Here is a 25300-nt window from a genome sequence, read left to right on the forward strand (position 1 = left end):
TTGAGTCCATTTTGTCATAAGGTATCTTTTCTTTGTAGTAAGACGGTCTCAAACAATTTTGCGCACATCCCCCCCCAAAAAAAAGTCAAGAAGATACCTTGCGAGGGAATTGTGAACATGTTTTGTTCCATTGATTTCGACTAGAGAAACCAAGAGCCATAGTTAGTTTTATTCAACCACATCAAAATTGAACTATTAGACTGTGATACAATTACTTGCTCCAACTTTGACTTGACAGAAAAAAAATTTGGAAATAATTTTTGCAAAGAAAGAAAGAAGCGTTCTTTTAAAAATGCGAGTTCACCGAAGAAAAACTGCTTGTACGGTATTCATCTGGGGGCAGAATTTGTTTGAAACGAGCTATACTTACTAGGAGGACCTATTTAGCTTTTGGATAAAAAAAATTGCACATTCTCTTTTGCGTGCCGCTTACTCAACGAAAAACGGAAAAAGGCGAAACATATATTACTGAATCCGCGAATTGTACTTGTCTCGAGGTGTTCGGTCATTGGTGCCGCAATATTTTAATTTTACCCTTAAACGAACGCCTATTCCGATGTCGTTTCTGCAAATAAAGTTACTTCAGTAGTATATTTAAAGTGAAGTTTTGTTGGCTCACCAGTGAAAACCGTCCACTTGGCCATCGTTTCTTTCTTTCATATCCATTGCGTTATTACACTGTGTGCAGCTAAGTGGATTGGAGAGAAGATTCCTGTTCTGTAGCCAACGGATTACATTCGTTACAGGACCTTGCTCTAAGGCCGTTTACTGACGTTAAGACATGTTACATTCTTGTTGAAAGAATTCTGATAAAACACTTTTTAAATTACTACTAAAACTACTTAATTTTAAATTACTACTAAAAGAAACCGCTCCAGCTTTGTTCTGGGTTGGCAATACATATTTCACATTAATGCGTATTGACGCCTTTTCACACCCCTGGAGTCGTCGCTGTGACACTGGGAGGGGTGGTGGAGTTTGTTTTCGTGCACGAAGTGCGATCGTTTGTGATCAAGAATTGACGACTGGACGCGTAAATGTTTTCTTTCTTTTTACACCTACCAAGATGGACTTAAAAACTACAGATTGGTCAGTATTTATTATGTCTGTACCTCATCAATTATTTTGAGTTGACGAATATAGCTGTGATCGCGCGTGGTCTCATCTTACATATTAGTAACAGATTTACGCTGGATTTCGTACCCCATTTGCCGTAAGTTAAGCATCCGGGTAATTTAAGCGAGTGTTTTTGTATTTGGGTGTCTTCTTTCCGCCTTTTTTATGATTGAAATTCGCTGCGCCAAGATTCGATTTATTTCAAATTTTCGTTGTTGATTCATGTAAACTTGAAGGTGAGAAAATTGTTGATGAATAGTTACCAAGTTAGTTATCGATCAACCGAACAATAACGGGCTTCAGTTTTCTTGTTCTGTGGGGTTTAAGTTACAGTATGAGCTACAGCAAACATGCTTTTTAGAGGACCGTGGTGTTATTGGAAAGGAAGAAGGCTGCTGTTCCTGGGAACGCAGTAATGAGTCCGCTTACATTGCCTTTACAAAAAGAAAAGACCTCAGTGGGTGAGTCTTGTTTCTCTTGTGACTCGCTTCTTCTTAATCAGTTAGCCTAAGGGTGTAAGTTACTTCGGACTAAGTCGCTATATGAAGTTTCTATTGAGTTGATGATGCTTACTGATAATTATCCAACATTTTCCATACGACAAAAAATTGGATTAAGTTGATTTAAGTTGATCAAGTGGAATTGGACTCTACTTTGCCATCTAAATTCTAATGACCCTTCTAGTTCTACGGTTCAATTGACGTTAGACTGAACATTGTTCGCGTCGCTGGCGCACAAACTTGAGGGCCGCGGCAACACAGGGCGGGAAGTTATAAAGTAGACTTACATCTGGACATTCAACGCTGCGAGCCCGGCAAATAATTTTTAACTCTAGAGATTACTCTACCATTTAGTCTGAAAGTTCCGATGCGAAACCGTCGAAGGAACGCCGTCCACCGCCCAGCCCAGCGGGCGTCTTGTACGTTTTCGCAATGTATCACAGTGAATCGACGCGGTGGTGAACCCACAACAAATGTAGTCCTAAAACGTTATTTTGACCTACTTTATATATCTGATAAGGTATCACAGAAGGAAATCGTTTTGTTTTCAATCTCTCGCAAATTTTATGTTTAGTTATTAGAAAAACAATGCAAAACTAAAGTAAAAATCTGTTAACCTCTGAAAGTTATATTTTGGTGCCTCATTTACTTCGACAGACACAAAGCAATAAACAATTTGAGAGTAGAAGGCACGTGCGGGATTGATGATACGTCAAGTCGCTTTTTCTCGCATAATCACTTTTGGCTTGAGTTTTAAACTTCAAAGATTTCATTTTGGGCTGACTTCCGTTCCATTTTCGCGAAATTTGGAGATAATGGCCAAAAGAAAAGGTTCCCTAACGCTTTGCTCGAAAGCGCTAGTTCGGAGCGTCAACGCACAAATGGCAGAAACCATTTTTGAGTTCATTATGTGTATACCATGTTCCCAATGAAAAACGAACGTCAAATAAACTAATCTTGTCAACCGTCCAGGCGTTTAAAAGAGAAAGCTCTCTTTCCGCTTAATGATCAAAAGTTTTAAAGTAAATTGAATAAACCAAATCATCCTTATTAGGCTCCGCGAAGATGTAGACCTTTAAAGAGATAGCTCCAATAGCTTGTATGCTATTTTCGTTCATACGCTAATTTTCCTTCTCTGATACCCTTGAACGCCAGATGTACTCTGCTAAATAGTAAACACGCTTACTCAGCTATTTCAATGCTTGCATAATCAATGGAATAACCAGTCATTCTTAAATTGCTTTTAACCCTTTAACTCCCAAGATCTGATTGTCAATTCTCCCCTGTAGCTGCCACACATATTCTTGTGAATTAGTTGTGAGAACTTGGTGCTAAATCAAGATAGCAGCTTCTACCTGATAAGTTTGAATATTCTCATTACCTGTTTGCTGAAAAATGCATGGATACTGAAGGGAGAAGTTTTATGTTAATCATTTCTGGGAGTTAAAGGGTTACTACTGTTCATAAACTTTGATGAAGAGGTTGGAAGAGTGAAAACCAAACTTTTTCCAGGTGGAAAAAAAAAATTATCCATGTATTTATTTCTTCCTTTATTAACTTCGCTATACAACAACAATCTAAATAAAAAAAAAATGAAAGCAAAAAAAAGAAAAGAAAATGACAAAAAACCGACAAAAAATGGCAGGGACACCACAACAGTGTAGTCAATTACAGCAGGCCCAGTATATAAAAGAAAATAAGACAAGAAGAGAGGAAAAAAGCTATCAATCTATATGCAGCAAGTGATCTTACCCTTCCAGATAAAATGTAAATTTCACACTAGTCTTAAACCCTTTAACTCTCATGAATGACTAAGAAATAGTTTCTCCTTACAATATCAATACAATATCAACCAGAAGAAAGATATGAATAAAGAAAAGTATCAATTTGGGGATAATTAGTTGATCCAATACCAAGTTCTCTGAACCAATATCATAAGAATTGTATGATTAACAGTAAGGAGAATTATAAATTTGATCTGGGTGTTAAAGGGTTAAAGAATATTGGCCCCTATGATTACATTATGTTCTGGTGTCTTTACCTTTCTCTGACAAATGCCACCTATGAGTAATTTCTGCAAGTGCCATGTTTTAGAACATTTCCAGTAAAGTTAGGGACTACTATTCAAAATTACAATATAATGAATTGTTATGATTGGTGATACCAATATTTCCTTACACTCGGTTAGAGTTATTTGCATCATACTTTAGAGGGCATGCCATGTCACAGGTTGTTACTGGCCTCCAAGATGGTGTGAAGTTAGTGGAATTATTTGGAGGATCAAGGAAAAAGAAAATTTTTCTGTAGCTCCCAAATCCAGGTAAGTGACTTAACTTTTTATTACATAAAATTATTGGCACAATGTCTTTCTTTCTTAGTCTTAGCATTTGTGCACAGTTCTTAACTCTCTCATCATCAAATAAAATGAAAACTTTCAAAGAAAACATGTTTCTATTTATGTAAACTATTGAAGCAATCAATGACCATGTTGAAGGCAATCAGATAGAAATTCACAATAATATTAACCCTTTTACTCCTAAGATCTCCTAAGTAATTCTCTGGAATGACTACCATACAATTCGCATGATTTTAGTTCTGAGAATTTGTTACTGGATTAACAAATAATCCCCTAGTTGATATTTCTCTTTATTCTCATCATTTGTCTGCTTGACATTAGATGGATATTGTTAGGAGAAATTCTGTTTTGGTCACTCATGGGATTTAAAGGGTTAAGAAGAATGTCCTTTAGTAGCAATATGTTATTTACCCCTTGTGATGAGATTCTCATTCTTGATTTCAGCCTCAAATACCTTGACATCCACAGTATCAACTCTAATCCCTTCATCGACCTAAACTAACCCCATTCCTCTACTAGCCCAAACCAACCCCACTCCTCCACTAGCCCAACCTAACTCCACCCTTCCACCAGCCCAAACTAACCCCACTCCTCCACATGAAGGTAAGTGGGTGTCTACATCTTGAGGCTGCAGCTGGTTAAATTTAATCCTCTATATTCCGGGTCATGAATGATTTATGAAAACTATGATCCTCATGGTCTGATACCAAGAACTTGTTTAAACATCCATAACTGAAACATCACATGAAATTAAACAACCTGTAATGGTTGTGATTGTTTCCTAGTTAAACTGTCAGTTTTTATTTGTACTGATGTTCATACATTTCAACAGATAATGATTTGCCTGAAATCGTATGGATTGTGGACGATCAACCCCAAGGTATTACCAGTTGATACAAAAACCCACTTGTCTGGGTTGTTGACATTATTTGTTTTTTATTCTCTATGTTTGAAGAAAATTTACAATTTTAACACTCTTGCCATTTATTCTTTCAGCCAGAACAGATGGTATGATGCCAGAACAAATTGTATGATGCCACTGATTGATTAAGATAAGTTGTGAAGATTATGATTGGAGATAAATTGTACCATCGTTACATATGTATGCCCTATTAACCATCTGATTTTATTTGTGGATTAGTGTAAATATGTTAATTTTTATTGATATATCATCTTTATTATTACTGATTGCTGCACTGGCTTTATGGTAACAATTATTTACTGTACAATACATCAGTAATGATCAAATTCAATGTTTTAATGGGAAAACATCTAAGTGTAATTGGTGTCCTTCAAGAAGACCTCAGCCCAGGGGGAGCTGTTTGTCAAAACCTCAGAAAAGGTATTGTTAATTGGAAAGATAGGTTGGATACACATGAGGTGTTAAAAAACTGTCTCTCCAGCCATGATTTTCACAAAAATGGAACCAAATGTATTGAAAAAAAATTATCAAATTATGGTTACTTAAATGCAACTAACTCACTAAAACCTAGACTAGCAGTGCATGTTGCATTTCTAAGGAAACACATAGAGAGTAGAGCAAAAGCCCTATCAAACAGACGGGATTTCTTCAACACAGGTTTTACAACGGCTTACCAGGCCTCATTCTTTTTTGAGTAGTTCAGATTGCAAAGAGAGTGAGCTTTACTGCTAGCCCTGAAGGGCAAGCTGTGACTAGCATGAACTAGCCCTTGAGTCATTTTTACTGGCCCAAAATTGTGATTTGAATGAATCTTGAGAAAATCTACCTATCCATTGGGCAAGTGACAGTAAGAATCCATTAGCTTGATCAGAAAATCCACTGCTCCTGGGCTCTAGACAACATCAGTTAAGCTGTATTACTGGGTGGCATGTATGGAGAATGAGTATGGCAGAAGATGTAGATCAATTATCTCAAAGATGATTTTTGGTATAGGGTAGGTGGTGTACACTGAAGAGAATTAAGCAGTATAGAGATTCAAGAAGAAAGACAAAAAATTCTCTGTTTAGTCAGCTTTCATCTGATCATGTCTATATAGTTACTCACAAACTTGATAAAAGTATGACAGATAAAAAAGGTGCCATTTGGTAATTATGGACCTTACAGATAACGAGTGCCCTCTGCATCACTCAGCTATACATAACTATGTTTTATTTTACTGCAAAGTTGTCATCATTCAAAGATCTTGATGAATTTTAACTTAAAACTGGATGCTAAGGTAAATGTAATAAAATCACACAATAATGATATACTGCAAAAAAGGGTTGGTGTTGTTCATTGTGGCAAGTATAATGTTTTGATAAATTATCATTAACAAATCAACTCCAAGATTTACCATTTCAAAGCAGACTAAAAAATATTTCTTTCATGTTATTTACTGTTCAGGTATTTTACATCAATTGCAGATGGATAATACTATTTTATCATTTAGTAAAAATCTCTCTTTCTTTCTTTCTTCAGTGATATAGAAGTTTGGCCTAAAAAAGTCAGGTTTTTTTCTCTAGCGCCAACCTCTGCCAGGCCAGTCCTGGTGGAATGTTTTTCAGGTAGGTTTTCATGTCTTTGTATTAACTTTATCATGAATTATTTACCATTTTCTGTAAACTGCACTTATGAAACATATACAGTATAGCACTTACCCTCTCAACCATGCAATCACAATGAAAATACAATATGCACTTGACAGAAGAATGAAAAACGATACACAAGATATTGGTAGGGAAAAGAAGGAAACATCTTTTGTGGTAGTTGATAGATTACCTTCCTTGCCATCATCAAAAGTTACAATGTTGGAAGACACTCCTCCTTGAAACTTCATAACTTTTTTTGTTTGGGCCAGACCCTTGCCAAAATAAACATGGATGACATGGAAAATTGTCTTCGACAGGGCCAGTTGGCCATTCAGAATTTAAAGAAGAAATGGTAAGATAATCAGCATAACAAACTCCCTTTATTATTAATCCTATAAACTAGACACTTGTTATGACGCATATGCCAGTCATACTAAACCATATTAAATCAAACAGTGGCCCAAATTTGCTTCTAGCACCTGACTTCCTTCAGAAAAAACATGACACATGTACCACTTTTACAGTCCAAGTGTACCAAACTGAGGCAAATTGTTCTATTTTTAATTTCCATAGAACAAAACAATTGAATTAAGGGAAATACTTGTACATAATTGTTATAAATGTTCACCCTGAGCAAATATTTTTCTGCCAGCAAGAGAGAAAGTCCACAGTGAAGAGGTGGATCAAACCATCAGGATAGATATGGAGGTGAATAGTATAATATTACAAAGCTCTAATATGTCTTTAACATATCTCTACAATATGTTGCACTCCATGAAAGCCAATTCATAATGTTTTTATATTAATGAATGATAAAAGTATAAGTTAATGTCAACAGAAAAACCAGGCCAATGAACATAGAGAACTATGTCCTGGAGTGTTGAACCAATTTGCCAATCAAATATTTCAATGTTGTGCTAGTGTCTTTGGTGATGAGTGGGAGCAAACTTTTTTATGACAACTTGAAAAAAATAATTTCCTATTTTGCCTACATACTACAATACCAATCAGGGGATAAAAGAAAGAAAAAATCCTTCAATAAAATTAGGTAAAAAGTGTACATCACCATGAATAGAGAATATTGAAATCAAAAGAATGACTCTGTAGATAGCCCCCCAGCAATACTTGTAAAGGACATCTTTCAAAATCACTGGATAATTGCTGCAGTTATTTTCTGGCCAACAGACCTCTTTGGTGTTTTAATTTCTCCCTTCTTCTACTTGGAATAAAGTCTAGGGAGTTCAACAGAACAAAACAAAAGAGATGTTTTCCTCTTTTAATTTCATAGGTACGAGAGGTAGGAGGTCAGCGGGTACTGCCTAAGGACAAAGAGGGCATAATGATAATCCTATGGTGTGGCAGAACCTGACTGAAATGCAAATCCAAGGCAACTGCCCTTTTCCAGGTATTTACAGTAACTTGTGTATGAGTAGTTAACATGAATATCATTTAAGATCAATTATTGGAATGATAAACACAGTGTTCCCAACTCTCTCTTCTGAGGATTTATGAAAATAAATTTTATTCAAGATGTATAGATATTTTATATATCTACTTGGTTACTTACTTACAACTATTAATTTCCTCTTTTCATTGATAAATATTTCCTGATCTGTGGAAACAAAACTGAATTATATTGATTTATTGGTTAACCAAATATATGTAGTCCCCTTCATCTCAATACATGACAAGAAAAGCCAGCTTCAGACCCCTAATTCTAGTTAAAAGGCAACCCACTTTCCAAATGAAAGGAGCACCCGCCCACTGCATGCCATTTCGCATCTTTCCTAGTCACACTTTGCAAAAAAAGCCAATTATTCTAAGAAATTTCTTTCTTTAAATAAAAGGAGGTGTATAACTGAGCAGGGTCTCAACAGAATGTGCCCTTAAATGTTACCACAGAAAGACAGAAGCAAGTGGTTAAACACCAAGATCCCCTTCCAAGGAAGGAGGTGCTGGATATCTGCGAGAGGGTACGTATGTGAATTAAAGTTGTATCTATTATGTTCATTTTTTCTTTCACAACAAGAGTCCCAGTCAAGTTCAAATTTGCCCCTCTTTGTAGCCTCCAAAAAATTTAAACAAAACAATTAAACCCTTTCATTTAATTAAGTTGTTTACTTTTACTTCAGTTAAAACAGCTTACATTGTCTTTTTCGATTTAACCAGAGTAAAAAAATTCGGGAAATCTAAATTTTACACCTCTTTCCATGCTACAGAATCATTACGACCTTGTCAAACGTTTCAAAGTCTGTTAGTTTCCGTAAAGACATAACAAAACCACAGTAATAACCACTACTGATGTTTCAGCTGTGAAAAGCTTGAACTCGTTATCTTTCATCTTCTTATTCATATATACGACACAATGCACATCGTACATTATTATTTTTTTTAGAGGGCACGGTAACGAATCCTGCAATCTGATGGTTCTTTACCCGGTCAGTATTTTCCTATCTCTGCCCACGGGCCACGGTAACGCTTTCGTGAATCGCCGAGTACATCCCAAATTTCGTTGCCATTTTTCATAAATATATCTCGTTTTTCCGGCTGGGCAGCTCTTTTAAGCAAACGCGTCGGTTACTACCTCCAGCCGATAACTAACTTATGAATTCTCTCCTTTCTCTCTCTCAAATCACTTTGGTTGACAGAAAAATATTGGTTTCAGAATGAATTTGTTTAAGCAATAGTGTCATTACGCTGGTTGGCAAGCGGCCTAAAAACCGTCTGCAATTTTAATCCTTCACAAAAAGTATCTAGAGAGCTAAAACGTGAGGTATTTGGTTACAGTTAAACTGAACGATGGAACTTTTCATTCATTTTATATCTGAATTTTCTCAAACAATTAGTTCGCGGTGAAAGAGCGAGCGAAGTTTTAAATTCAGTTCTACAACAAATATACGCTCTAGGTGAGCCTTTTCGAGTCCGTTAAATTTGGACATTTGTACCGTAAATTGCACAACAGAAACTGAAGGAATTTATTGACAAAAGGCCGCATTAAATCTCCTTGAGTCTCGTTGGAGTGTGCCATTCGAATTTAGTTTTTGTGGAGGAAAGACCACATTTACACACGCCATTGCAGCAAACAAACGAGCAAACTCTCGCAACTTCAAAATAAATTGAAAAATTTGAATTTACTCACAATTACTCTCCTCGCCATTTACGTAATGAACAGAGGTAAATCTTCGTACATGAATGAATCGTCGATGAGAGTGAATAATACTTCCCCTAAGATCATTGAATGTTTTCGAAGAACACATTGTCGTGACAGTCTTTGCAAAACTAGTTTCGTTGTTTTTCAAATGTTCTTGCGCTTTTTTTTTTCTTACGCGCTCTCTAATTGACAGGTGTCAGATAGTGACAGATACTTGTAAAAATAATGTTTCAAAATTTGTTTGCAAGCCTTTTAAATCACCTTTATCCTTACTAGTCAAGGAGCCAGACCCAACAAAAACTGGTTTCGTTCAACCCACCTGACAGAAAAGGTTCGACAGCTGATCCTGATAGACCAATACCTGCTCTTTAAGATAAGATACTAGGTAGTCCCGAATTGTGGTACCGCTAACGAGGTAAATGGAGCTTTATACCATGATATGGCACTCAGCATGGAAACGAGGCTCAAACAGAAATTAACCTCAAATTTCATCTTCTTCCACTGAATTGCCCCAAACCCTTCGGAAAAAATGATGATCATGTACCTGCCTACAATTTGAGTGTTCACATGGTACGACAGCATGTCACGTGATTGTCACATGACCAATTTTTCGTCTAAAAGCAGTCTCCTTTGTCGATCCTGACATGTTTCAAATCCTGCTGAGACTAGGGTAAAGGTCTTATCCAGGCTTTTCATCTTATGTGGCAACAGAGAAATCATGTACTTTCGAATTATGCTTAAAAAAAAACATTTAGATGCGTAGAACTCCAGAAAATAGACATTAGTGCTGATGTCTCTTCCATCACGGTTTACATGGAACGAGGCTGGAAAAAGCGCAACCTCAAAACGGGTCAAATCTTTGAAATAAAGAAGGATGCTGTGAAAATATTAAAGCATATGATTGCCGACATTTCTATGATAGCATACAAAAATTGTTTCTATGCATATCTGCCAAAATGTCCAAACTTTTATGTTTATTTCTGTTGATTTATGACAAAAATTAAAAAACGCGGAATTTACCGGTATTCTGCTGTACAGAGAGTGGATTCTGATTATTGAGCTAAAGACCTCATGTGGAACAATAGGTTTGGAAGCTTCTTTGAAATTCAAAGGGAAACGACCGAGAGTGAAAGGTACTGGCAACAGCTCTTCACAATGTGAAAGCAGTAGGTATTTTTTAGTGGTGTTATTTTATACGTCAAAAGATGCAAGTTTGCAACATGTTCTAATTTTGTTACGTGTTAACTACAGCCACTAATTTTAATCTGTTACGAATGCTTTGGTCTTGAAAATTACCCCTTAAGAAATTTGCTATCTTTACCAATCTGTGTCGCATGCTAAAGATGTTGGAAACTGTACGTTACATTTATTAATCTTAAACATAAGTGATTTCGTTTATCTATTACATAACCAAACCGCATGTATGCAGCACGTGTCTTATCGCCCCATATATGGTGCTGTCCCACGTGCTTACAAGGAGACGTGATGTGTTTTTTTTGTGAGAGTTGTGAGAGAGAGTTAATTGGAGTGTAATAGCAAAATCGAACCAAGAAATAAATCGTGAGTACGCTAGCTTTTGCACGTTTTCGACAAAGAGTTGTTGAATCGAGACTGTAAAACATCGATCAAAACCTTAATTAATTTATTCGTTGGTCGCATCTGTATCGGAAATGATATTGCTAACAGTCAAACTCTGAGGGGAATGTATCTGTGCCTAGAGGTAATGATCTGATAAGTACGTGCAATTTGCAGACTGACATCAACAACAAAATAGTCACTCAGTGTCAGAGGCACTAGAATCATTGTCAGAGAGCAGCTCTTCATTCAGAGGATTGCAACATCCTTCATCTACCATACATAAACATGCCTTCGTACAAGGGAGGTTACTTTTCTTAAAGTGGCAACTACGTTTGCATTCTGAAGTTGTGAAGCGGCATGTTGTTAGATCCGTCATGCCAAGAGTTCATTGCTGAAAACCACAGTGTTAGCGGCTCTAACCAACCGTTTGCGCAAGTCTGGCCGGATATGGCCCTGGAACAATCAATTGACCTTGAAACCAAAACAAAGGGGGGCACGGTTGGTATGAGTAGGAAAGAAGATGCCGTAGACCGATGGTTCTTAACCATTCACGAGCGAGCAGCTATGACACATGCACCAAAGGAGATGTGTGGTCTAGAAAACTACGACCGCATTGGGACACACAGGAAGGCTAAAGCCACAACGGTGAGCAGAGATGAGAGAGAAGGTTTGCAACATCTGGCATTTCATCAGAACAGCTACACCAGAGTGGACCTGATTTTCGACCAGTATAGGCCTGTCTCAATTAAGGCAAGGGAACGCAGCAAGAGAGGAGAATCAAGCTCGTTTGAAATCAACATCCACGGTGGATCCACGCCAGTACCGAAGCAATGGTCAAAATTCATCTCAAACCCAGTGTATCTAACTCATTGTTCCGCAGTTGTTGAGCCAAATCTATGATGCTGTAGACCGATGGCCTGCAGAACAATGAGTTAGACACACTGCTTTAAATCCATCCTTGAATCCTCCACCTAGGACAACCTTCTGCAGAGGGCCTAAACGTGCTGGCATGTTCTTTCTTAACGACTCACAGAGAAAGGCAGCTAAGTTTTGTTTGTTCTTTGGGTTTGAGATGGAAATGTTTCGGTGAGGCGTGCCTCTTTAATTTGCATCACCTCTATTTTAACTACCATTTACTCGCTCAAAAGTTGTTCAGTTTATGGAAGATCCTGCCGTAATTCCAGTCCTAAATCATTCGGGTTCTTTCGGAAAGAATTTCGTCAAGTTTTAATAAAAATATGTTATTTACCGGCTAAAGGTCGGTCCGTATGGTGAAAAACTGCGATCGAGGTCTTGAAAATGCTGTCCTCGATCACAGTTTTTCACCATACGGACCGACCCTTAGCCGGCAAATAACATATATTTATGTATTCCACACATTATGTAACATGGCTCGACAACCTCGAGATATTTTAGACGGTCAGTTAAAAAACTACGGTACTTGACTTTCAGTAAATTGTTCCTTTTGCTTGTTCAATCAAGCGTGATTTTTAGTGTTTAAGGTAGAGTTTTTTGCCACCCTCTTCCGTGGGGGTTTATCGAAGTGTTTACTTTAAGACCTCCAGTTCTCACAACGATTACGACAATTAATAGTTGATATATAAACAGCAATTAGTATTTTCTTTTGATTTATTGTGAAAGATTATTTCAAAATTGGTCAAGTAAGACTAGGATTCAAGAACGGGAAATTTTTATGAAATGCGTTGCATAGTGGGTTGCACTATCAGAGTCAATACCGCTTTTTTTCCCCTCAACATAACTATCCATATCTTTTCCGATGGTATATGTTTGGTGTTGGAATGCTGACTGATGAGAAGCGAATTATTTCATAATGGGATGATACACCAGATTTCTTTCCAGTTCCAATCATTTTAGCAAATGATTTACGAGCGTCCTTGAGGAAATTAAGTTCTTTGGATCAAGAATTTCTACGCAAATCGAAATTAAGTCTCTGATCAACTTTTCCTTTTCTACTCCTGTTCTGCAACGACGCTAAGCCAGAGTATAGTTGTTGCGCCTGCCAAAACGTCCATTACAGATTCCGCTACTGAAGACAAAGGTCTCGCTCACTTCAACCGTAAACTACTATCAGTTTAAAACGCGCGTTTCGTGAAAGTAGTTCTGCAGAACATGAATGAAGCAGTAGTCTGTCTCATTTGGGCAATATTTTCTTCGAGATTGTTTGATTCACGCGCACTTCTTTCACTTTTGAGAAGTCCATCCCATTTGTTTGTTACATGCAGCAGTACGACAAGAAGGACAGTTTTAAGATAGGGTAAATCTAAAAGCCGTGGAGATTATTCGCAACTGCAATAACAGAAATGCAGAGTCCAGTAATATTTCTTTAATGAAGTGTTTTTTTCAGCAAAAAAATATAAAAGCAATAGTATTTGTATGTTTCTAAATTATTGTTGGCATATAGCGTCATTCAAGAGTGAATCAAGGAAATTTTGACACAGGATTCCAAACTTTGATTTATAAAGCACCAACCCTTTTATACTGTAGCCTAATCAAGCCAGCAATTCTTTTTTAACACAAGTAAATTGTAAAAACTTAATATTATGCGGTAACATGTGATCTTGTCGTTGCAAGAATTAATTGGTCGGACTGGTCGATAAAAAAGCACAGATCTGATGGTGGGGGGGGGGGGGAGGGAGGGGGTTTGAACTCCCTGACTTACTCCTGGATCCGCTCCTAATTTACATTTTTTGGCTCCTAAAGAAGCCTTTTCAGCGTGACCTGTAATTGTCGCATGACAGATTTTTTCATTGGATGGAAACGCTTGGCCATAATATGGATAGACTTAGGCTGGAGAGATGGCAAATTTAGCACGAGTGATTTCCGAACAATATCGACTGTCAGTTGAAAAAAAACTTACAGTGCCAGACTTTATTTCAGTCGTTTTCTTTTCCTTCTAAAACTATGAATGATTTTTCATTTTTATGGGAGCATTTTTCTGCCATCCACAGCAGTTTCTTTACTCTCACTAATTGGCGTGAATAATCTCATTATCATTAACTGATAAGTCTACAGGATCAGTCGCTAAAGATGTAGAATACAAGTATCACTATATTGCACAGATAAGCGTTATTTCCCTCTTGATAATGCCAATGCTTTCGGTGAATTAAGTGTTCGTTCTCCAATTAGCCGTCAACCAAATTATGGTAGTGAAAAATTAGAATTCACGAAGTAAAAGAAAATTACATAGCAAATACCATTTGCACTTGTAAAACCAAAAGCCATACTCGTAAATTTAGTGACAACCCAAACAATCCCTCAACCCCAACTAAACCCATAGCCCAAACCCCAACCACAAAAATAACCCTAAACACTAACCCTAATCCAAACCTAAAGCCCAACACAAAGACCAGCCAGAAACACAACCCTAAGCAACTCAAACCCCAACCGCATCCCTAAGTAAGCATGACTTCCTACCCTAACAATGAGAGCATAGAATAACACATGGAATGTTTTCATTATCCCCAAATATCGTAGGCAATAAAGAAAAGCATTCAAGCTGCCAGTCACGGGAAATGTTTCTGAATTCTTGTCCGGAAGCTTGCTTTAAGCTATTACAGCGTGCATTTCATTCCACTTTATCTTCATTCGTCTTAACCCTGGCCGTATCATATCCTCATCAGGGGACAACAGGTTGCAAGAATTGTTCAATATTATGTCGACAATCAACGCAAGCATCTTCGGAGGAAAAGGAAGAGGCAATACAAACATTTTGGTATGTTTATAATTATTGTAGAAAAAGGGAAGAATTTGTCCACCACCATATAAACAGGAACAGTCGGCATTAACCCTAACCCCAACCACAACCTCAACCCCAACTCAAACCCCAACATCAACCCTAACCCTAATTTTAAACCCAAACTGAAACCCAAACTCAAACATAGCCCTAACACCAACTCAAACCCCAATCCAAATCCCAACTCAAACCCCACCATTAATCCCACACGAGAACCCAACTCAAACCATAGCCCCAATCCTATCTGCAACTCAAACCACAAAAACAACTGCAACCCTAAATCTAATCCCTACCCCACTTGAAAATCTAACCCTAACCCCAACTTTACACCATAACCCAACCATAGCCCCAATCGCAACTCCAACCACAACCATAACTCAAACTCCAACCATATCTTCTAACCCAACTCAAACCCTTATCCTAACCCAAACCTAAACTCCATCCCCAACATGGTATTTTTTCAATCGATTCATAAGAAAAACAATGACGGTCATGGGAAATAATTCTCAATTCCTGTCTTGCACCTTCCTCTAAACGATTATAGCGTGCTTTTCATTCGAGTTTATATTCGTTATTATTATATCCTCGTCAGGGGGAAAACAAGTTATAACAAATGTTCTGTATTATGTCGAAAATCAACGCTAGTACCTTCTTAGCGACGAAACTGAAAATACAGGTGTTTTGGTAAGTTTTGATTATGTTCATACTTTTGAAGATTATTGTAGGAAAGCCCTAACCCTAAACCCTAGGCCAGCTCCTTCCCAACCCCAACGCCAACCCCAACCCCATAAGAAAACCCAACCCAACACAAAACTCAAACCTAACCGCGACTAGAGCCACAGCCACAACCCCAACCCCAACCCCAACCCCAACACCAACCTCAGCCCCAACCCAAACCAAACAAAACTCAGACAAAAACCCCAAACCCAAACATCACCAAAACCCTTACTCCATGTTCAACCACAACTCAAACTCAAACCTAAACCCCAACCCCTAACCGTAACCACAACTCAAACCTTAGCCCCTACACCAACACTAAGCCCTAACATAACCCAATTCCATACCCAAACCACAACCCTAACCCAAACCCCAAAACCCAACACCAGAAAGCCAAAATCTAACCCCAACCACGTCCCAATCCACAGCTCCAAGTCAACCCAACTCTAGCACAAAGGAAACGAACCCTAAAACCTAGACCCTAAGCCCTCTTCAATCCCCAATTTCAACACTAATTCTAACTCAAATCTAAACGAAAACCCAAAACACAAATACAACATTAACACGAATCCCAACCCTAACCCCACACTAACCATAAAAGCTCAACCTCATCTCCTCCTAACCTCCGATTCCTACCCTTTCCCTAAGCTCAAGACTAACCTTAACCCTAACCCACACATCAACCTCAACCCCTACTCAAGACCAATCCCTAGCTCTAACCCCAGCCAAGGAAACAACTCAAACATCAGCCCAAACTTAAACCTAAACAAACTATCCGACTCAAACCACATTTACAACCTCATTCCAAGCCCAACTTCAACGCAACCCAAGCACAAAGGAAAGCCTCAATCCCAAACATAACCACAACCCCAACTCAAATCCCAACCCCTACCCCGACACAGGCACCAACAAAAACCACAACCTTAAAACCACCCCAAAACCTAATCTGAACCTGAGCTCAAACCCGAGACTTAACCCCAACCACAACGCCCACCAGCTTGGACCCAAAGCACAAATCAAAATCCAGCCCCAGTCCAAGCCCCCACCCAAACCCTGACACGGACCTCAACCCAAACCCCATTCCCAGCCACAACAACAGCGCAAGGGATAGCCTCAATCCCAAACATAAACACAACCCCAACTCAAATCCCAACCTCTACCCCGACACAAACACCAAAAAAAACAACAACCTTAAAACCACCCCAAAACTTAGTCCCAACCTGAGCTCAAACCCCAGACTTAACCTAACCACAACACCCACCCAGCTTGGACCCAAAGCACAAATCAAAATCCAACCCCAGTCCTAGCCCCCACCAAAACCCTGACGCGGACCTCAACCCAAACCCCATTCCCAGCCACAACAACAGCGCAAGGGATAGCCTCAATCCCAAACATAACCACAATCCCAACTCAAATCCCAACCCCTACCTCGACACAAACACCAAAAAAACAACAACCTTAAAACCACCCTAAAACCTCATCCCAATTTGAGTTCAAACCGCAGGCATAAATCGACCAAACGCCCACCCAGCTTAGACCCAAAGCATAAACCAAAATCCAACCCTTACCTTAGCTCCCACCCAAACTATTTCATGAAGCTCAACCCAAGCCCCATTTTCAACAACAACACCAGCACAAAGGATAGCCTCAACCCCAAACATAGCCACGACCCCAACTCAAACCCCAACACTAGCAATAACCTTAAACCCACCCTAAAACATTACCCAATCCCAACCCTAACTAAAACTCAAAGCCCAACTTTTACCCCAACCACCGCAACCCCAATCTAACTATGAGCTCAAGCATAAACTAAACTCAAACCCTAACCCTAGCCCCAAACCTAAAAACAAGTCCTAAACCAAAACTCAACCCCAGCCTTGACCCCAACTCCAACTTAAACCCAATCTATCCCTGACCTCAACACAAACCTAAGCCCCAACAGAGAAAGAGAACTCTTAATCCTACCCAAACCAATCACGACAAAGAAAAAACAGCATAAAACCGAGATTAAACCTCAACACCCCAACTATAATTCCAACCCCAGCAAAACCCCAACCTAAACAAAACCTAATTTCAACCACAACCACAACACAACCTCAAACCCCAACCCCAAAACCTATTACAACTCAAACCGTAACCCTTGATCGAAACCAAACTGAAACCCAAGTCCCAACCTCAACTCAAACCTTAAACCAAATGTATTTCCCAACCAAAAACATAACCCAGACCACCAGCCCTAATAACAACCTCAACCACAAACCTAATTCCAGCCCCAAACCTAACCATCACCTTAACCCAAACCACAACCCCAACCCTAACTGAAACTTAAATCTTAGCCTAAGCCCAATCCCAAACTCAAGAGTAACTCCAACCACATTCAGCACCCTAACTCAAACCCAATTTAGGACCAAACTCAAACCAACTTTAACATTAACCCGAGTTGCAACCCAACTCTTGATTCAAACCTCGAACCTAAACCTAATCCCATCCGAAACGCAAACTAACCCTGACCCCAGACTGAACCCCAACAACAAAATTAAACCCAACAAGAACCAAAATTGTAGCTCAAACCCTGGCCCTGAATACCGTTATAACCTTAACCCGAACCCCAACCACAACTCAATCGCCCGCCCTCACCCAAACCGTATCCTCAAACAAGCCTACATAACGACTTAAACCATAATTTGAACCGTAACCCCAACTTAACCACTATCTTAGCAACCATATCACTATCCCCAAGCAATTACTGGTAAGGGTTATTATTTAAGCAAATTCACCCTTAACAATAATTAGAAAGGATTATTATTTAAGCAAATTCACTCTTAGCAATTATTGAATAGGGCTATTATTAAAGCAAGCTCCCCTTAAAACTAATTGGAAAGGGTTATTATTTAAGCCAACTCACCCTTAGCAATTATTGCTTAGGGTTATTATTTAAGGAAATTCACCCTTAGAAATTATTGGAGAGGGTTATTATCTAGGCAAATTCACCCTTAGCAATAATTGGAAAGGGTTAATATTTAAGCAAATTAACCCTTAGCAATATTTAGAAAGGGTTGTTATTTAAACAAATTCACCCTTAGCAATAATTGGAAAGGGTTGTTATTTAAGGAAATTCACCCTTAACAATATTTAGAAAGGGTTGTTATTTAAACAAATTCACCCTTAGCAATAATTGGAAAGGGTTATTATTTAAGGAAATTCGCCCTTAGCAGTAATTGGAAAGGGTAATTATTTAAGCAAATTCACCCTTACCAATAATTGGGAAAAGGGTTAATATTAAAGAAAATTCACCCCTAGCAATAATTGGAAAGGGTTATTACTTAAGCAAATTAACCCTTAGAAATATTTGAAAAAGGTTATTATTTAAGCAAATTCACCCTAAGCAATAATTGGAAAGAATAAATATTTAAACAAATTCACCCTTACCAATAATTGCAAAAGGTTATTATTTAAGCAAATTAGCCCTTAGCAATAAATGGAAAGGGTAATTATATAAGAAAATTCACCCTTAGCAATGGTTGAAAAGAGTTATTACTTAAGCAAATTCACCCTCAAAAATACTTTGAAAAAGTTATTATTTAAGGAAATTCACCCTTAGCAATAACTGGGAAGAGTAATTATTTAAGCAAACTAACCCTAAGCAATAATAAGAAGAAGGGTACTCATTTAAGAAAATTTAACCTTAGCAATGGTTGGAGAGGGTTATTATTTAAGAAAATTCACCCTAACTAATACTTAGAAAAAAAGGTTATTATTTTAAAAAATTCACTGTTAAGAATATTTGGAAAGGGTTATTATTTAAGAAAATTCACCATAACTATAAATTAGAAAAAGGATTATTATTTAAAAAATTCACCCTTAGCAAAGGTTGGAAACGGTTATAGAGTTCTAAAGCCGTTACGTCACGTTACCATGGGAGCAGAATTTTCTGTTCTAAACAAACGTGCTCAGAGCCAAAATGGCGTCGCTTTCAATCGCTGCACTGATATCTTTCTTCGCTGAAGAAAAGAAGTCAATCGAACGAGGAGAAAATCATTACAGATCTGAACACATTGAGTCATTTTCTTACCATCAGGGTATTTTACGCGGTGAGGTTCAAGCAAGTATGAAGAAAAAGGTCTATCGAGTCACGGTGAGTTTAGAGCCACCAATCGCATTAAGAAGCCTAAGGAATATTTTTAAATATCTTTTAAGTACCTTCTTGTTATCTACTCCCCCAATTTAGAAATATATATTTTCGATCTTGTCGATTTCCCTCATCAAAAAAGCCAGGCTGAGGCTTAAATCGTACAGATTATGATTCATATGAAATAGTGTTACCAAGACATTTATGAGTTCACCTTGTTTGAACTTTTATCTTAATTACCACTTAGATTTACCTGGATGACCACTTCAACATAAAATCCACGGAGTGTGAATGTCCAAAGGGAAAATTCAAATGCAGTCACGCGGCGGCTCTTTTTATAAATGGGATTCACAACTTAAGCCGCACAGATATTGAATGTCAGTGGAGGAAAAAGAAGTCTAATACCTCCCTGTCTTTACAGGCAGTCGAAGAACTGTTCCCTCTGCCAAAGAATTATGTGGCGATTACTCGATCTCCCAACACAGAAGATCGTCAGGCACTATATGGAAGCTTAAAGGCATATGGGAGGTTCACTGGTCTTTGCTGGCTCATGTGCCCAGAGCCTGCTCCCCAAGCCAAATTGCCTGTGCCAACAATTGAGGAAATCATCTACTCAGAGGAGTTTATCCAAACAAGAGGTACACAGCAACAATTGGACTGTTTGGTTCGGAAAGCCAAACTCACAGAAGCAGATATCCTGTTAGTCAGTCAGATAACTGTAGGCCAACGAGACAACCCAACCTGGCATCTTGCAAGGAGGGGACGGCTTACAGCAAGCAATTTTGGATCCGTTCTGCATGCCAAAAGAGTGACCCCTTCACTTCTCAAACGGCTCCTTGGAGAGTATGACATATCAAGAGTTAAGGCAGTACAATGGGGGGTAAACAACGAGGCAGAAGCGATTAAGGCATTTACCAATTTAACTGCAAAAACTGTACAGGAAACTGGGTTATGGCTGGATGGCTCTGGGATTCTTGGTGCTTCCCCAGATGGAATTGTGGATGAAGACTCTGTTTTGGAGGTCAAGTGTCCCTACACCGAAAGGAATATGACAATGGAAGAGGCAGTGAATATCTCCCCCAATTTCTGCTTGAAAAAAACTGAAAGTGGTCAGTATGCTTTAAAGGAAGAACATGTCTACTGGCATCAGGTCCAAGGGGAGATACATTTTGCTCAAAGGAAGCTTTGCTATTTTGTTGTGTGGACATCTAAAGATGTAGTTGTTTTGAAAATAGCAAAGGATGAAGGCTGGAGTGGAAACATTTCTAAGCTTACTCAGTTTTATTTTGAACACCTCTTCCCAAAGGTTGTAGAGGGACAATTATAGGTTTCCAGATCTATTACTGCATGTAATTATTTTTTAAGAAATAATAATTTTCAGGAATCATTAGGAGCCCTTTGGTGTTTAGTCTTCACTGATGGCATGTTGTTGTGGAATTTCTTGAGATAGGGAGGCTTTTCAGATGGAGGGTATTGGGAGCTCAGGTGTACTTTTAAGTTCACTCTAGTAACTTTAGGAACACAGATCTTCAAATCCCAACAGGGCTCTCCTGGTTTACTCAAACTAACTTTAGAAACAGTTACAGTTTTTGCACTTCATTGTTTCACAGTTGAGCTGTACTGCTCTGTTGTAGTGAACTGTTGTTGGGCTGAAATTATACATGCATCCATAAATTCAACAATGATAGCAGATTTACTTTTTGAATAAAACAAACAGATCAACATGTATTTTACAAAGTATTCAATTTTCCTTATATGAAAAATAATTAGTTCATTAATCAAATTCATATCCTTCACAGCCCTCTTTGATCAGTGGAAACTGCAGATTAACAAGTGAAGCACAGAGTTGAAATATTATATCTGCATGACAACGTAAATATGAGGGAATAAAAGATAAAATCTTGAAATCTTTGAGCCTAGCATTTGCCCTCTCAACATGAATTCTGCATTTTGCTATAACTTTTGTTGCCCTTGCTTCACTCTCAGTGAATGTACCATTGTTTAAAAAAGGTGGTATATTTACTGAAACACCATTTGGTACAAGATCCTGTATAACAAAACCTTTGTCAGCTAAGACCATATCTCCAGCAGTAAGGTGATTTAAAAATCCTGATTTCTGCACAATTGCTTTGTCAGATATTGACCCTGGATAAAGTTTGCTGACATAAGTAATAACACCATTTGGCGCTACACCCACAATAACCTTGAAGGAATGCATTCCCCTATAATTTGAATACGTAGCATTCTGCTGGCTCATAAGCCCAGGTGTGGCAATCTCTATGTCTGTACAATCTATCACTACTCTACATGAACCAAACTGACTAAAAGATGATGGGGCACACAGCTTGTTCTTATCCCTAGATGGGATGGATGCCATGAGGTCAATAAATAGAATTGAGTGTAAGACATGAATGAAAGTTGTTACAATATTTGCTATTGTAGATACACTGCAATTGAATAACTGTGCAAGGTGAAGATTTGTGTAATTCTGTCTGACTTTCATTAATGTTATAAATATTTGTTCTTCAAAACTGATTGATTGCACTCTCCAGCCAGCAAAGTAATTGATGGATTGTTTAAACCTAGCTGCATAGTTGACAACAATTTGAAAAACTTCCTTTGTTGGCAGCCCAGTTTCCATCTTCAAAACCTCCTCACTCATTTTCGAAACTGTGTAATGTTTTTGCACATAGTAATTTTTTTCTCTTTGATCAATCATTTCCCTTTTTGCCTGCTCCAACTCTGCTTCCAGTATAACTTCTTTTCTTGTTGATTCAAGTCTCTCCACGCTGCCAGAGGTGCCTTGTTCAAGTTCTTCTTTCTTCCTTGCAGCTTCTATCATTTCTTGTAGGGTCTGTTGTGATTCGATTTTTTTCTTTTTTGGCTTTGCTTCTTCTGCTGGGAAAAGTTTGTCTTGGTTCCTCTTGAAAATCTCAGGACCATTACTTTTTTTTCCTTCTCTGAAATGGCAACTACAGACTCTGGAATGTTTTCCTGGCTCTCTGTCTTCTCTCCTATAGCAAAAAGGATAATTTCAGCTTTATAATTCTTTCTGATTACTGTGCTATTAGCGGAGGATTTTTATCTTGCAGCTTCTATCTTATAAAAATTTCTAATTAAGAAGACAGTTCTCTATCTGCCTGTTTTAACACTGCAGGGTGACCATTAAGTATCAACAACCACACCAAAAGCTCTCACAACTGATTTCCGTCATTGAGTCAAATGTTGGCTCGTGGCTTCTAGGGAACCGATTTTGAAGTTGGAGTACAAGAAAAAGGAGTCTAAAAATCAGTAAGATTTATATAAGCTTAATCAGTTTCATAACAAAGATGGCGACTCCACAACCGCAATAAATTGCGTAAGCATACTTTTCTCCTGGACAGAAAAAGTATTGAAATAAAACTCTTACTAACCTCAGTAGGTGAATCCATCTTCTATATTCCTTCAGCTTTTTTTCCTTGCTAGGGAATCCGAAGAAGCTACACGTGTGACTTTCCGAGTGATGGTTGCAATCAGGCGCAAAGCAGTGCACCATTTTAATCGTTTCGATCGCCTTCGTTTCTCAGTTTTAGATTTCTATGACCTACAGCGTTAATAACAATGTAACTGAACCTTATTCTAAGCTTCTTTGAACCGTTCCAAGCGATGATTACACACTTGACCTCAGCAACGCATAGGTTATCAGTAGGACGCGCTCGATTGTTTAGAACAGAAATTTTAGCCCCATGGCAACGTGACGTCACACTTTAGGACTCTATTACAAAAGAAAATAAACCCTAAAAAATATTTGAAAGGGTTATTATGTATGCAAATTCACCCTTAGAGATAATTGCTTAATGATATCATTTAATAAAAATCACCCTTAACGATGATTAGAAATAGTTATTATCAAAGCAAACTAACCCTTCACAATATTTAAACCTAACCCCAACACTAACACTAAAACCTAACCCTAACCCTAACCCTAACCCTAACCCTAACCCTAACCCTAACCCTAACCCTAACCCTAACCCTAACCCTAACCCTAACCCTAACCCTAACCCTAACCCTAACCCTAACCCTAACCCTAACCCTAAACCCTAACCCTAACCCTAACCCTAACCCTAACCCTAACCCTAACCCTAACCCTAACCCTAAACCCTAACCCTAAACCCTAAACCCTAACCCTCATTTCCACACGCGATGGTTGAATTTAGCCGGAAAAAGCACGGTGAGTGTTAGGGTTAGCTGAAAAAATTCCTAAGCAAGGGTGAATTTCTTTCTGGAACCATTAATAGTTGGAAGGAATTTGCTTAAATAACAACCCTTACCGCCTGTCTGGGGGTAAAACCTTGAACTTAGACTATAATGCACTGCTTTTCTTAACGAGGATCTATTTTCATTTCAATATGGAGGGCGAAATTTGGCAAAGTGCCCCAAAGAGAGATCTCGGACTGACAATTGGAAAAAGAGGTTGAATTTGTCTGTTCAGAGTTTTGTCGGCAGTCTAATTGTTGTTCAATTCCTTTCTCTGAACTGCAAACCTCTTTAGTGAAATGAAGGTGAAAACAAAAGACCATTTTATCGCAATTGGTTGACAGCTTGGTAAGGAAAGCTGCATTTATAGCGATCGTGGTGACTAGAGTTAAAGGAGACACTTTTGAATGTTCTCATCTTTGTGGGCACAGCGACCTGCTTCCCTTTTGTGGCGGTTATTAAAAATAACTTATTATAGCAGAGAACGAGTACACATTTTCTCAACCATCAACTCAATTTTATTTTAAATGTGTTGAATTCCAAAATGAACACGCTGGTCAAATTTCAAAATCGAGCTAAACTATCTGTCACCTTTGTCACAGAAAAAAATTAGTTTGCTCACAAAAACACGACCGCCTTAGCTTGAATATTATCATCAACGGCTTGTGAGGAACTTAAAAAAAAAAAATCTTGCAAACACAACATTTACGGAACACACTGGCCTGTGTTGAACTCTGAAATGAACATGCTGGTTGAATTTCAAAATCGAGTAAAACCATCTCACCACTGTCACAGAAAAGACCAATTTCCTCAGAAAAACACCACTGCCCTAGCTTGAATATTTATCCACAGTTTGCGACAGACTTTGACATTGATCATCTTGTTATAAAATTGACTGAAACCACCTCTCACGATTGTCGCAAAAAAAACATTCATTTCTTCAGAACACACTGGCCTGTGTTGAACTCTAAAATGAACATGCAACCTGGTTGAATTTCAAAATTGAGTAAAACCATTGTCACAGAAAAAACTAATGTCCTCATAGCTTGAATATCTATCCACAGTCTGTGAGAGACGTTGACATTGATCATCTCGAACTCCAAAATGAACATCCAAGTGAAAAGCTTACAGTCTGACTGAAAATTTGTTTTACAGTTAGGTACCTCCTATTGGAAGACAGTCCTGTCGATCTCTTCTTCTTCAGTGGGATCTT

The 25300-nt window shown here is 38.2% G+C and overlaps 3 protein-coding genes across 10 annotated transcripts; 2 read left to right on the forward strand and 1 right to left on the reverse strand.

Moving 5' to 3' along the window:
• Positions 1-1307: 1307 nt before the first annotated feature.
• LOC149047702 (uncharacterized) lies at positions 1308-18576 on the forward strand. Of its 7 annotated transcripts, none has more exons than XM_089203719.1 (8): positions 1308-1577; positions 3827-3936; positions 4805-4852; positions 4969-6498; positions 7175-7230; positions 7811-7927; positions 8370-8495; positions 11426-13765. In XM_089203719.1, exon 8 carries the CDS (start codon positions 11609-11611, stop codon positions 12149-12151), a length of 543 nt encoding a protein of 180 aa, XP_089059845.1. In that variant the 5' UTR covers positions 1308-1577; positions 3827-3936; positions 4805-4852; positions 4969-6498; positions 7175-7230; positions 7811-7927; positions 8370-8495; positions 11426-11608; the 3' UTR covers positions 12152-13765. The 7 variants fall into 6 exon arrangements, 6 of the variants coding, with proteins under 6 accessions (XP_089059845.1, XP_089059846.1, XP_089059848.1 ...); XM_089203720.1 differs by lacking the exon at positions 1308-1577 and adding an exon at positions 6792-6874 and having other exon boundaries at positions 3249-3936; XM_089203721.1 differs by lacking the exon at positions 1308-1577 and having other exon boundaries at positions 3249-3936; positions 8425-8495.
• A 1024-nt stretch (positions 18577-19600) lies between these two features.
• Positions 19601-21758, forward strand: LOC149047703 (uncharacterized). 2 transcript variants are annotated; one of them, XM_089205642.1, is made up of 2 exons: positions 19601-19857; positions 20099-21758. In XM_089205642.1, the coding sequence occupies exons 1-2, from the start codon at positions 19684-19686 to the stop codon at positions 21176-21178; spliced, it is 1254 nt and encodes a 417-aa protein (XP_089061768.1). In that variant the 5' UTR covers positions 19601-19683; the 3' UTR covers positions 21179-21758. The 2 variants fall into 2 exon arrangements, with proteins under 2 accessions (XP_089061768.1, XP_089061769.1); XM_089205643.1 differs by having other exon boundaries at positions 20273-21758.
• On the reverse strand, positions 21526-23556 carry LOC149047704 (uncharacterized). The gene is made up of 2 exons (XM_089205641.1): positions 23265-23556; positions 21526-22865 (listed from the first exon to the last, which is right to left on the reverse strand). The coding sequence occupies exons 1-2, from the start codon at positions 23384-23386 to the stop codon at positions 21626-21628; spliced, it is 1362 nt and encodes a 453-aa protein (XP_089061767.1). The 5' UTR covers positions 23387-23556; the 3' UTR covers positions 21526-21625.
• Between the last annotated feature and the right edge of the window lie 1744 nt (positions 23557-25300).

This window comes from Pocillopora damicornis, chromosome 4 (genome assembly GCF_964200805.1).
Source record: "Pocillopora damicornis chromosome 4, jaPocDami1.2, whole genome shotgun sequence".
Lineage (NCBI taxonomy): Eukaryota > Metazoa > Cnidaria > Anthozoa > Scleractinia > Pocilloporidae > Pocillopora > Pocillopora damicornis.

What these genes read in the sequence shown, in the direction of transcription:
- LOC149047702 (XM_089203719.1), top strand. Translation starts at nt 11,609, where the DNA reads ATGTTGTTAGATCCGTCATGCCAAGAGTTCATTGCTGAAAACCACAGT.
- LOC149047703 (XM_089205642.1), top strand. Translation starts at nt 19,684, where the DNA reads ATGGCGTCGCTTTCAATCGCTGCACTGATATCTTTCTTCGCTGAAGAA. An exon ending in AAAAGGTCTATCGAGTCACG is followed by an intron (nt 19,858 to 20,098) that starts GTGAGTTTAGAG and finishes ATTACCACTTAG; the next exon opens with ATTTACCTGGATGACCACTT.
- LOC149047704 (XM_089205641.1), bottom strand. Translation starts at nt 23,386, where the DNA reads ATGGTGCACTGCTTTGCGCCTGATTGCAACCATCACTCGGAAAGTCAC. An exon ending in AGATGGATTCACCTACTGAG is followed by an intron (nt 22,866 to 23,264) that starts GTTAGTAAGAGT and finishes TTTTTGCTATAG; the next exon opens with GAGAGAAGACAGAGAGCCAG.